Below are 14,035 nucleotides of genomic sequence, written 5' to 3'. Positions count from 1 at the left end.
AAAATATCTGTTTCAGAGAGAATAAGTGAATACTCAAAGCACAGTCAATAATATGTGAATTTAAAATAAGCTACTATAAAAAATAGTGTTTTTATTTTTTAAAAAAAGGGTATTTGAAAAGCAAATCAAAATAGGGCTGAGACGATAACAACTTTGTAGCATAGGGATCTGGGTTAGATCTCTGAGATCCATGTTAAAAATCAACAAACAAACATATAAACAGCATGGAATAGAGGCAAGCGAGTATATACAATCCAAAAAATAAAAAGGGACAGCACACGCACACACACACACACACACACACACACACACACACACACCTGCTTCCAGTTCATCCAGGGAACCAAACATATTTATCCCCACTCCTTCTAGAACCCCATTAAAATGACAGTACAGTGATTTTTAAAGGAGTGCAGGGATGTGAGAGAGCGCTGCAGCTAAGATCACTGGCTACTCTTCATGGGCCCTCAGTTCCATTCCCAGCACCTGCACGGAACCCACAACCATCTGGAACGAGACCTGGTGCCCTCTTCTGGTATTTTAGATGGACATACAGACAAAGCACTCACAGGCAGAAAATACACCTAAAAACAAATCTAAAAAGAGCAAGGGGTGAGTGTAATCTACAAGAGAGAAAGAGACGGAGAGGGGACAGGGAGGAGCTGAGAAACAGAAAACATTCACAAATCTGGAAAACACTGTGAGGCAGACACAGTGACATGACCGTAGAGTCCCAGGCATTCGAGATGTTGAGGTGGGAGAAGTTCAAGGCCAGTCCGGGGAACACACTGAAACCCTGTCTCAAAAACCCCACAGTAAACAGACATATCAACTGGGGAAAATGATGTCTGGCTTGTAACATAGAGGAAATAAGTATCTAAGGCCTGGAGATAAAAGTTACAGAAAATACAAGAAAGGTCAAATATAAATCAAGAGACAAGCCAATTCTGATAGCAGAATCCAGCGTTCAAGAATTCGGAGCACAGGAAACCTCCAAAACCAAGGGGAAAATGAAGGATGAACAAGGCTGCTTCAGGGCAGTCACCAAAACCAGAGTCAGGCACCCCGTCCACACAGCTCTCTCAATGCCAGGAAAAACATGCAGAAAGATGAACCACACGAAACAGAATGGCTGGATGCTGTCCACACTAAATAAGTGGATTACACTGGAAATATGCATTCTAGATTGAAGTATTCACAAAATCCAGCAAATGGAAACAGCCTAAGTATCTGCCTGTACTAAACATACATTGACATGATATTGAACCACAGAGAGAGAGAGAGAGAGAGAGAGAGAGAGAGAGAGAGAGAGAGAGAGAGAGAGATACATACTGACATTGCTTACAGCCCAGATGGAACTGGAAATGCTAAATGAACAAACCTAGAATGGAAGCCAACACCACTCAGGAACATGGATACCTAGAGAGGGACTGGAAGGAGGCTGTGAATGGCGGACCAGCGGCTACTAAGTGAGACTCAAGTTCTGGAGGGCTACTGCCCAGTAATTACTTACTGAGAGCCTTGAAGAGCTGATTTTCAGTGTTTTTAATATAATGGAACAATGTCTGAAGAGACAGATGTCTAACTCTCCATAAACATTATATAGTATACACATAGTGAAATCACATAATACCAGTTAGTGTGTGTGTAGATAGATAAAGAGAGAGAGAGAGAGAGAGAGAGAGAGAGAGAGAGAGAGATTTGGTAATAGCTTAAATATAGTTTACATTTTAAAAAGTTTAATTAAAACCTGAAAAACTAGTCATACTCTGCTTTCTCTCCATCTCAAACTGATCAGTCCAAGCAAAGATACTGAAACTGAGTTGTGTGCTAATGAAATGAATCGGTCTCTACCCTACACTCAAAAGTAAGACCCCCTAGCCACCAAATCCGACCCATGCACAGAGTTCCTGGTGAGCTTTCCAGAATCGCAATCGTAAATGTGAATGCTGAAGGACTGGCAGGTGTTGTAAAGCCCTATCCTTTGGTTATAACAAGGTCAAACCATTTTAATCAGAGTACTGTGCCTACATTTATGAAACCCTCACAACATTTGGTCTGTAGCTCTGCTTCATAGAAAGGTTGGTTAAGATTTGCTGGAATTTCATGTGAGATTCTAGCTTCTTCTGTCTCATGCCCTACCTACACATGGTCATGGCTGGCATGGCCTGGCCTCACCTATCCTCCCCTCCCCTCTTTTCTCCTCTTTTCTTCTCTCTCCCTCTCCTCTCCCTCTCTGCCTTTCTTTGTCTCTACTCCCTCAACTTCTCTCCCATGCCTTAAATAAACTCTATTCTATACTACACCACTGTGTGGGGGAAGGGATGCCTCAGCATGGGCCCGCAGAGGCACCCCTTTTCACCATACCATGCCACACCTCCACCAAACATATTCCTTCCTTCTCTTTCTTTTTATAAAACACAGCAGCTACCATGAGAGAGTGTTCACTGAGACACCAGACTATATCAAAAGAGCAGTTAATTAGCATGGACCTTGGGATTGTTATGGGGTTTGCTGCTTGGCTATGCTCAATGATGAATCATGATCTTTACAGGGTAAGAAAGAATGTAGCTGATCTGAGTAGCTTAGAGTGTAATGGTAATTACACTTATAAGGGCTAAAGGGGGAATTAAAAAGAAAGAAACAGACTGGGGGACCCGTCTGGGTCACTCAAATGGAGGTAGGTGTGTAGGAATAAGAAACCAGGAGCGGTTGAAACCAAAAATGAAGAACATATGAAGAAACCATGTAGAGACCTATGGGTTTGCAATCCAAGTTAAAAACAGAGTACAAGGGGATAGAATACACATGCATGAAAGAATGCAGAAAGAGAACCGGAAGCTAAAGGTTTACATGGAAATCAGTTTGGGGTGGGAGAAAGGTGGCATAGAGAGGTGGATAAACTGCACCATAAACTAAGGATTTATGAAACCCTGCTACTTTGTAACCTAATCAAAAATACACTGTTTAAAAGGGGAGTCTGAACAAAGGTGCCCTACACTCCCTTCCTTTCCTTTTGTTTCTGAAGTTACCATACGCCTTGAATTCCTGAACTCTGGTCAGGAACCAAATGCTCTGTGACAGGGATGGCTTCCCTACCAATGAGCTACAGGTCAGGGAGGCACCCAAAACAATACAGGCTGTTGCCACCAGTCTTTGTGCCCACAATGGCTGGACAGTAAGACTTTACTATAAAGAAGTCACGCACTTTGGTTGCAGGACACAGGGAAACCAATGAGCTGACCAGGAAACTCTCCAATGCTGGCTGGCTTACGTACTGCTGGAAGGTGCTATGTTGTCAGTGCGGGTAACAGCCATCAAAAGCGAATGCAGTGCTGGACTCTGCACCAACCTATAAGGCAACACTGTAACCACAGTTGCAACAGAGGCAAGACTGTTTAAGGGGTAACCATGCTCTTTACAGGATTTGAGGCCACAGGAGAAAATTTATGCCTCACCCTTTAAATATAATCAAAACCCATTGACAGACAAATCACAAGCCCTAGGGGGGGAATAAAAAATATAGTTTTCCAAAATAATCATGTTGTTCAAGTTACTTCTAATTTTTTTTTTTTTTTTTTTTTTTTTTTTTTTGGTTTGTAATGCGCTCAACCTTGGTAAAGAAGCTTCTTCCTATAGTAGGTAGTAGTTAATTCGGAGACTTGTCACTGTTTAAAGTGTAAGGATGAGTGGCTAAGTTTTCGGGAGTACGCAGTACATCTCTATCAATCCCCTTACTGAAATTCAGGAATCAGGGAGGAGGAGGAAGAGGGGGAGGAGGAGGGGGAGGAGGAGGAGGAGGAGGAGGGGGAGGAGGAGGGGGAGGGGGAGGAGGAGGAGGAGGGGGAGGAGGAAGAGGGGAGGAGGAGGAGGGGGAGGAGGAGGGGGAGGAGGAGGGGGAGGAGGAAGAGGGGGAGGAGGAGGGGGAGGAGGAGGGGGAGGAGGAGGAGGGAGAGGAGGAGGGGGAGGAGGAGGGGGAGGAGGAGGAGGGGGAGGAGGAGGGGGAGGAGGAGGAACAGAAGAGCAGAGCACAGGAAGGAGTGTTGTGAAATGCTGTCCCCTGGACACGCCGCGGATGCACTCAGGACCTCAGCCATATATTTATCTGCACAGGACCACGACCAAGAGGCTGATCCCAGCATGGAGTGGGGAGGGGCTGCCAAGGCTTCATCCCTAGCAGAGCTACTGACGGGGAGTTACCTTTCTTTAGAAGTGTAGCCCCTAGTCAGCTCCCCATGCCCCACTGCAGGGCTCACACAGGCTGCACTAGTTAGAATCTGTAGGTTAGTTAAATAAACTAATGATAACTTTAAAAGGTACATGAAGTTGGGAAGGAAATGAGGTGGGAGGGACCCCAAAATCAAAACGGCACTATGTTTCCCATAAGTAACAAACAAGGCCTTGGAAAGTCTTAAAGCACGCCCAATTCAGAAATCTCCACTCGGATAAAAAATAGAAAGAAACCAAGTGAAAACATTTAGCTCTTCTTTGCCTTCTCAAGTATCTTTCACAGGCAGCTCCAAGGATGAAGCAATGTAAGAAAGCATACAGAGAAAGAGTACATAGGGGAGAAGTGAAGAGGGCGGCCAGATGTTGGCAAAGGAAACGCCCTGCACAGCAGCTGTGCAGCAAGCCTAAGAAAAGAGGGGACAAAGGGAGGAGAAGGAAAAGAGAGATCCACAAAGCCCGTTTTTAAAGAGGAAATACAACTGACCCAGTATTTCATGCCTAACTGTATCCAAGAATGCTCACCCAGTCAAGAGTTTAGGAACAAATTGTGAATACAAAGGGAAAAAATTAAGCAATGGAAAAGGAGGAAATGCAGCAAATACATGCCAGAGTGAAATGACACTCATTTATGAACAACTATATATCTGTAAATCAGTGATTCTCAACCTGTGGGTTGCAAACCCCTAGGGGGTTTAATGGCCTCCGACCATTGAAAAACATATACTTACATTATGATTCAAAACATCACCAAGTTTACAGTTACTAAGTAGGAACAAGAGTAATTTCATAGATATGGGTTACCACAACATGAGGACAACATGGGCCGCAGCATCAGGAAGGCTGAGGACCACTGCTCTAGACCCTGAGTGGCCAGGTGAACTAAGGTAACATTTTTTAAAGTCAGGTGGCTGCTGATTTAAAGCGGGGATTCTATACCTGGAAAATGAGAATGTGAGGGAAATCTGGATACGACGGAGTGTACATATGCTCAGGACAGATGCTAGGGAGCAAGCCACAAAACTATCTTAAGTAATTATAATATTAAAACCACACGATCTGAGAAGTGTGAGATTATTTCAAATATGGTGATAGCAATAGAAACACAGAGGATTTCATAATCTTTGCCCTGCATGGGACTTGCAGAAGGGGGTAGAGACAAAGGACTTACATTTACACTGCAGGCCTACTAATACCATCGGACTTTTCAAACTGTGGGAAGAAACAACTTCCAAGAAGCTTTCAGGATGAGCCTAGAGGCATCTAGAATGAGACCTGACCTATGTCGTTTCTGTGTTACTAACAATATTAATTTACACCAGATTATGAACATACCCGATTCAAGGTATTTTTTTAATGATTCTTCAAGTGAAGGAACAGGCAATGGTGGAAGAGAGTCCTGGTACTGAAATGTCCGTTCTTCAATTGATTTAGCCAATTGATTTTCCATGGTATAGTCACAGTAAGAAAACTAAAAGAAAAAAAATAGAAGAAGAAAAAGCAAGACATCAGGCACAATTTCAAACCCATTAACGATTTGCAAACTTGTCAGATAAGGAAAACCAACTTTAATATTAAGAATGCGAATTTACCATGCCAGGAACAAAGTGTCATCAGTAAGACTAGTAGCTGTGACCACTGTAACACCAGGTGGTAAGGTGGTACAGAAAACACGCTTACTCCTAACCTTAACACTGTCTTCCAGAGGTAACTCTGCCACTTTCCATATGAAAACAAGCTTCTCAGGTTTAGTCATGTTTAAGAGGTCATACATGATAGCCAAATACAGATATAGTAGGTTGTACTTTCCCTGCCGATGAGGCAATAGAAACCCACAGAGAATCTTGCTGGGTGGGCAGGGTTAGATGTGTAGAACAAGATTATGGTCTGAGAAACTCTGAGAAGCATACGCAGGGGTGTGGAACAATTGGTCATTGGATATTATAGACGGTAAGAATTCATGTGACTTTTTATGATGTCACTTAATTCTGTGCAGATGGCATGGGCCCTAACCACACTGGCTTCAAGTATCACAAACCAAACTTGAATATTTTCTACATTTGTGCTAATTTTCATCAAAATAAGACTAACACCATACAATAATAGGCTATATTGGTACTAAAGAAAATATAAGATCTCTGAAAGAATCATTTATAAATTCCATATAAAACTAGTAACTAAGAAAACAAAGAATTGATACTGAATAAAAAGTTCCTGTCCTATCATACCCTATTTTAAAACAGCAATGTTAAATAAAATATACTATTTATATGTTACAAAAGTTAACAATATCAAAAACAAAGACATGACAGGTTATTTTTGACTAATACCTTTTCTCCCATAGTAACCAAATCTAGAATTTTTGCTATGTGTACGTGTGTGTGTGTGTGTGTGTGTGTGTGTGTGTAGTAACCTATCTGTATTTCTCTGCCCCCCCCCATATGTCACTTCCTGGTCATAGTCCTCAGATGCATGACATACTCTCTCTCTCTCTGTTCTTTATCTCCTTTGCAGTGCTGGCCCGCTGGCTGCCAACCAGAACAGGCACCTTGGACCCATTTTCAGAAGCCATTATGTCAGAATCACCTTTCTACTTCTAGATGAGAAAGGAAAACAGAGAGGAAAAGGCCCAGTGCAGGGCATGGTGCCATGGGTCCAGCTGCAATAGCAGGAGGGTTGCTTCAGCCCAGGAGTTTAAGATCAGACTGGGTAATATAGTGACACCAGATAACACAGCCCTGATGTTTTCTTAATGCCACTGTATTGTTGGCTTTGTTACAGAGAACAGGTTAGACTACTGCAGTAGACATAGTCAGACAGTAAGTATATAGGACCTCAAAGTCCCAACCCTTTCTTTTTAATGACTGCACTTACATCCCATTTGAATATTAATAGCCACTTTGGCCCTAACGGAAATGTCGTCCTTGGTCCCAAATACAGATTCAGCCATTTTCTAACCATTTGCTCCTAGGCAAGTGACTAAAAAAAAAAAAAAAAAAAAAAGAAAGAAAGAAAATCATTTATTTTGTGATGGGCTGCCATAGCATATGTGGGGAAGCCAAAGGACAGCTCACAGGAGTTCATTCTCCATTTCTATCCAGTGGGTTCTGGGGATCACACTTGGGTCATCCGACTTGCCTGCAGGTGCCAATATCTGCCAATATCCAATGATTCATCTAACTGGGCCTCAAAATTTGTCTTTTTTTTTTTTTTTTTTTTTTTTTTTTGAGACAATATCACAAGATACCCCAGGCAGACCTCTAACTAGCTATTGTAAACCAGACTTGCTCACATGGGCCTGCCTGCCTCTGCCTCCTTGGTGCTGGGAATAAAGTCATATGCCAACACCCACCCAGCTCTAGGCAAGTAACTTTAACTGAATCTCTTTATCTTTGAACGTATAACCATATCATTAATGCCATAAAAAGCAACTCATCCTGAAACAACTATATCATGGACTTTACTGGGCAGAATTGTTACGATGACCTTGACTTCTACCTACCCTTTTTAGTCTCCAGAACTTGTCATGATAGAACATCATCACTCCTATGGTAATGAGCTTAAAATAGAGAGGACTTAATGCAATCATTTGAGATCTTGGGGCAGAGATGCTACCACGCTTCTAGGTCTACATTCTAGTCCTTAATGAACTCAGAGACAAACAGGATTGACAGGAAATGGAAACCTTAATCCTGATGCAAGTGAGCAGGAATTGAATTTCAGCCAACTTGAATTAGCCCGAAAAGGGATTCTCCCCCTAAAACTTCAGAAAGTTACTTATAACAGAAACCTTGATCTCTCTCTTGCAGCTAAACTCACTCAGACTTCAGATCTACGGTAACTCGAAGTCTGAGTTCCTTTAACCACTGAACACTGTCGCTGCAGTGACAGCAATAGGAAACTAATAAAAGCATGCAGGGCAAGCTGTTCTCATTACACTTCCTTGTCACTTAATAGACCCCACGGAGCAGACGACAAGCGGACTAATTGTACACCTGCAAGGTTAAGCTGATTACAGATTCTTTAAGCGTTGTCTTATGTTCTGTTCTCAACCATATAAACTGAGTTAAATGATCCCAAAAGCGTTAAGAAAACGATGACAATGGACTTTCTGAAAGCAAGGCGATGCGAACGAGAGAGGTGGAAAAAGAGAACCAGGAAGTAAACAAATAGAGTCACATACCAGTAAACCAAGATGAAGTGCTCAGGACTTCCAGGAGCCTGCTTGGACAATTCTGATTGGAAACCACAGACTGGCCAAGCCTGCTGACTGTGGCAAGGAAGAAATACTCAAGTAAAAACCAGGAAAGGAGAGAGGGGTAGTGAAAGAAGCTGGAAACATACAGTGAACGAACATCTGCTAGACATCAAGTTTAAATCACTACAGAGCTAGCTAGGTTCCAGGCTGCCTATTAGAGGGACCCAAGGGACACAAGGAACCTTCCGGTGCCCGGTGCCCGCAGTGAGGTTGCAGCAGAAAGCCATAAAGTTCAGAAACCCCTCCCTCCAAAACAAGGGTGGCTCTGCACCGAGGATGAGGACAAGGGGAGAAAAACCAGAAAACATGCACACGCAAAACCAACCAATCGATCAAACACTCCGACACTCCAGCAAGGCGGGTGCAACTGGGAGGATGGAGGGGACACCCCAAACCAGAAGGACGAGATGCTGAGGGGAGGGACACCACGCCCGCGCCAGACCGGGGCGCCTCGATGCACAGTTCGACTGCACTCAGCTCGCCTCCGCGCTACTGCAATAGCCCTCGATCCCTCGCCGCTTGGGCGAGGAAGGAGAGCGAGCAGCCGGCCCCAGAAGCCTCACCTCCCGCAACCTGCTTCGCCCTCTGCACTCAGCGACCAGCCCCGTCGGCCTGCCAGCCTTTGGCTGCCCTGAAGCCGGACTAGAACGGAAAGCCGCGAGGGTCCCGCCCTGCGCGCGTCGGGGAACGGGATTGGACGGAAAGCCGCGAGGGTCCCACCCCACGCTGGAAGGGGTGGGCTCGCGAAGCTTTCTGGTCCCGCCCCCTCCGGCTTCCCCGGTTCTGGTTGCGTCCCAGGCTGCAGACCCCCGGGAACGCGAGCGGAAAATCGGAGTAGCGCTCTGAAGTCAGAGCGACAGCAGCTTCCTTCCGGATGCTGCGGGAGATTGGCCTCGGTCCAGAGATGTAGGCGGCTCGGCCCACACTTGGGCACAGCTGGGTAATGAGGCCCCGCGGCTCAGCCTGCTTTGTACCAAACTCTTAGGCGCTTGGCACTATGTTCTTTCTTCCCAGTCGCTCCCCTTGAGAGTGCGAGCCTCCTTTGCATGGCCCAAGCAAGAATTTGTGCTAGAGTTGTACTAAGACATTTTATTTTGTCTGCCCTGTGTGCTGGTAAGAGAATAGCCGCAGAACGAACGGATCCGGTTTGGCCTCGTCACCTCTTTGAGACTAAGATTTTGCCAGCTCCCAGCCCTCTGCTGCAAACCCTTGGAGTCTGTAGCAGTGTTCAAGCTTCAAACTTTGATCTTGCCAGAATTTTTTAGCCCAAGAAGTAGCATTTTAATCCAGAAAGTTAGCAAGTTCTAGAGGAAGACTATGAGGTCAATTTAGTTTCACAGGTCAGTGCATTTTTTTTTTTTAAGTTTACCTCCTGAAATTAATTGTTTCAATTTTAAGCTTATATACAGTTTATTTGTTCTTCTGTTTTATTTTCGTGGAAGGAATTTTTTTTTTACATGCTCATGCATGTAAACTCGACACAGTTTAAAGACTTCCTTTCAAATTAGTATGTTAAAAGCTGCTCTTACCGAAATCCTTTTGATTAGTAAAGTCTGCTCTGAACTGAGTTGAGACTATGTGTCATTGAAGGACTTGTCATGAATAGTCCTGAGTTTCCTACAGAATTACTGCTATGCTTCATGACTGTACAGCTTGCTGGAGGTATTCCATAATCAAGCTGAATGATCTCTCTAAGCTTCTCAATGTGCTAAAGAACTTTCCCCCCTCCATAGTATGTAAGTGTTACATTCTGGATAATGTCATATTAGGCTTACAAGATAGAATTCTTAGACTGACGGGATTTCTCAGAAACCTTCATTGTCTTAATTTTTTTAGAGAAAATTTTTGGCACCTCTTTAGAAGTTTATGCATATTGAATGTTTGCTGGTGGCAAAAGAAAAATTTTAGGATCACTCAGCTTCATTATGTTTGTGTGATTAGCAATGGGATCAACCCAGGTAGACAGGGTCTCTACCGATGAGCAACATCTCAGCCCTGCTGCAAGTTTCTCTTCTTCCTGGCCTCATTAAGTAGAAACAGTGTTTCTATAAAGAGTGTGGCTTCTCAGAAAGAGAAAACTGTGGGACTGAAGCAAATCAGTGGAACGTGGAGTGTGTGGGGAAAAAATGACCATCTGTGTAAAATATGGATAAGCAGAATCCTTAAAATGTTTTCTACTGAATGTACAATAGATATTTTAATGTCAAGTTTCAAATCATGTAGCACTCAGATTAAATTTGAACAAGCTTGTATTTCTTAGTGCGGTATAGACATGTCTTAATGGCTGAAGGTGTTCCAAGCTTTTGTCTTACAGAAACAAGTTGTCCCAAGTCTTAAAAATGGCTATTAGTGGTGATTATAACTTTTTAAAGTTTCTATAAAAACCATTCTCTTGTAGCACTGTGTATGAAGGTATCCATATGGACCCAGGACCCCAGGACAGAGGGCTACGTCTGGATAGAGATGTAGCGCACAGGCAAATGGCAGTTTATAAAAGTAAAGGGGAAACCCCTAGCTAGGATGAGCTGTTTACTTTTAATTAGACATTGGGTGAGTCAAATAAAGGGGTTGATTGCCGGGCAGCAATATTTTGATTACTAGACCTTGGTAGTCAGCCTCTAGAGGAGGAAGTGACCAAATAAGGGAATAGACCTTGTTGGCTAGCTTTGGATGTGTAATCTAATGGTTTTTAGCAAGACGGTGGGAAGGGCAATGCCTGCCAGGACCATGTTTGACATGCTCGGTCTGCCCAGAGTCCATTCAGTGTAGCTCTTTCTCCATATACCACAAAAGTAAAAGACCTTTGCAGACAAGTCTGGATAGAGTTGACTACAAAAATTATAAGAAAATTCTAAGTTCTTATATCTATCCTCAAAGCCAGCTTACTAATGAGGCCTGTGGATTTAATAGGTAATGGAGTATAATATCTAGCCTTAATCTATGGGATAGACCTCTAACCTAAATTTATCCTAAATGAGTGCACTGAAGAAATATATTTTCTTATTTTTAAGGAGGGGAGACTATGGGCATAGTTATTTGGGGAAACAGCCAACAGCTAACTAGATACAAATAGATGTTAAAAATTAACTGAGCTGTCTCAGTGCACCCTCCAAAAAAATGACTGCCCCCTCCCAAAGGCACATGCGTACTGTCTCATACAGATGAGCTCACTTCTGCACTAATGATAGATTTTGACTGCCATCGTAAATCAAAGTCTGCCCCCACCCCCCAAATCAGAGAAGTGCAGCTTAACTGTGTGATCTTCATACCTCGGACAATTTCCTTACTCCTAAACTGAGCATTTAAATGTTTACAGCTGTATTGAGTTGCAATTTATACCCCCTCCCCAAAAGACCGCTTCTTTGAAGTGTATAAATAAATATTTAATTATACTTGTGACCACATTGTCTGTGTTAATGTGCTATCCTGTCCTGTGGTAAAGCACTTACCACTTCTATTAGACCAGGGTTGATGGACGCGACAACCCGGAAATAAGAGCAACCAACCTGTACAAAAGCAAACTGTGCTCTGCTCAGAACAATAAAGGGTAAAGGTCTCTCCAGTTCTGTTCCGCTGCAGTCTCAACGTTGCAAATATTATAAACTGAAATTAAATTTTTAAAAAGTCTGTAGTGTGTAGTTTCTACTACCCGGCTTTAAGCTCCGGTGGACCAAGCTACCAACCCCCACCCAGGTCCCCTTAGATCCACGGGTGAAACATACACACACACACACACACACTAGCCACTAGCTTATTTTAATATGCTTTTAGCTCAGTGGCTGGGCTCTTCTAAGCTTTCCTTGGCTAGTGTACCCTTTTCTTCACTCTCAGCTCAACATCTCTAAATCTCAACATAGCAGCCTGGTTACCTTCTCCTTGCTCACCACCCTAAATCTGCCGTCAACTAATCTCCTGCTGCTACCCCAGGCCCAGTTGAGGAAGCGGCCAATGGTCATTCACCTGGGATCTCACCCTCCGGAGCATGGTGAATTTTCTTTCCCCCTCCCATGTCTCCTAGCCTGCTAGCAGGAACCTGGAAGTCTTGCCTCTTCCGCCCAGCCATTGTCTGCTAGCGTCTTTCTTGAAGTTAGGAACCAGTTGGGGTCTTTCTGCTCTTTCTCGCAGCCGAGGAAGCATGCTGAAGGCTCTCATCACCCGTTATGTCTAAGTCTCCCAAAGAGCCGGAACAGCTGCGGAAGCTCTTCATCCGACAGCTGAGCTTCGAAACAACCGACGAGAGTCTGAGGAGCTGTTTTGAGAGATCCAAGGGCTTTGGGTTTGTCACATACGCCACTGTGGAGGAAGTGGATGCCGCCATGAATGTAAGACCACACAAGGTGGATGGAAGAGTTGTGGAACCCAAGAGAGCTGTGTCGAGAAGATTCTCAGAGACCAGGCGCCCCCTTAACTGGGTGAAAGATCTTTCTTTGTTGGTGGTATTAAAGAAGACACTGAAGAACATCCCTACGAGATTATTTTGAGCAGTATGGGAAAACTGAAGTCATAGAAGTTATGACTGGCAGAGGCAGTGGGAAAAAAGAGGGGCTTTGTTTTTGTCACCATTGATGACCATGAGTCTGTGGATAAGATTGTTATTCAGAAATGCCATACTGTGAATGGCGACAACTTTGAAAGGCTCTATCGAAGCAAGAGATGGCTAGTGCTTCGTTCCTCCAGCGAGGTCCAAGTGGTTCCAGAAACTTTGGTGGTGGTTGTGAAGGTAGTTTTGGTGGCAATGACAATTTTGGTCGAGGAGGGCACTTCAGTGGTCATGGTGGCTTTGGTGGCAGCCGTGGTGGTGGTGGTGGTGGTGGTGGATATGGTGGCAATGGGGATGGCTGTAGTGGATTTGGCAATGATGGTGGCTATGGAAGAGGCAGCCCTGGTTACTCTGGCGGAAGCAGAGGCTATGGAAGTGGTGGACAGGACCATGGAAACCAGGGCAGTGGCTCTGGTGGGAGTGGCAGCGATGACAGCGGAGGAGGCAGAGGAAGCTTTGGCAGTGGTAGTGGAAGTAATTTTGGCGGTGGTGAAAGCTACAATGGTTTTGGCAATTACAACAACCAGTCTTCAGAATTTGGACCGATGAAGGGAGGAAACTTTGGAGGCAAGAGCTCTGGCCTCTATGGTGGCGGAGGCCAACACTTTGCTAAGCCACAAAACCAAGGTGGATATGGCGGTTCCCATGGCAGCAGTAGCTGTGGCAGTGGCAGGAGGTTCTAGTCACAGCCAGGAAACAAAGCTCAGCAGGAGAGCAGAGCCAGAGAAGCCACAGGGAAGCCACAGGTTACAACACATTGTGAACTCAGCCCAGCATAGTGGTGGCAGGACCTCGCTGCTACAAAGAGGACATGATTTAGACAGTACTCATGTGTGTGGGCAAGAACTCCAGGACTGTATTTGTGACTAACTGTATAACAGGTTATTTTAGTTTCTATTCTGTGAAAAGTGTAAAGCATTCCAAAAAAAAAAAAAAAAAAAGGTTTTTCTGTAGACATTTTTTATCCATGCTATCAATTGCTAAGTGTAGTAATCAGACGTGTCCTTTTT

The 14,035-nt window shown here is 44.1% G+C and overlaps 1 protein-coding gene and 1 pseudogene across 5 annotated transcripts in view; one reads left to right on the top strand and one right to left on the bottom strand.

Annotated features, from left to right (window-relative positions):
• CROT (carnitine O-octanoyltransferase) overlaps positions 1–9,134 on the bottom strand; it is a 35,700-nt gene extending 26,566 nt beyond the window's left edge. For 3 of the 4 annotated variants that reach the window (XR_013975503.1, XM_080936085.1, XM_080936087.1), the window contains exons 1-3: positions 9,049–9,134; positions 8,411–8,497; positions 5,563–5,698 (exon numbers count right to left, since the gene is read on the bottom strand). Coding sequence is in view for 3 of the 4 variants with exons in the window: in XM_080936085.1 (XP_080792211.1) it covers positions 5,563–5,677 (115 nt within the window). In the remaining variant the exon portion in view is untranslated. The remainder of the gene's footprint in view (positions 1–5,562; positions 5,699–8,410; positions 8,498–9,048) is intronic. The other variant, XM_080936086.1, reaches the window with a different exon arrangement.
• A 661-nt stretch (positions 9,135–9,795) lies between these two features.
• On the top strand, positions 9,796–13,708 carry LOC308435800 (heterogeneous nuclear ribonucleoprotein A1-like; annotated as a pseudogene). Its single transcript has 2 exons — positions 9,796–9,825; positions 12,611–13,708. The product of its transcript is annotated as a heterogeneous nuclear ribonucleoprotein A1-like (transcript).
• The last annotated feature ends 327 nt before the right edge of the window (positions 13,709–14,035 follow it).

Source organism: Micromys minutus (assembly GCF_963924665.1).
Source record: "Micromys minutus genome assembly, chromosome: 23".
NCBI classification, from domain to species: Eukaryota; Metazoa; Chordata; class Mammalia; order Rodentia; family Muridae; genus Micromys; species Micromys minutus.
Note: the sequence above shows the minus strand (reverse complement) of the source record. Positions and strands in the feature narration are given on the sequence as shown.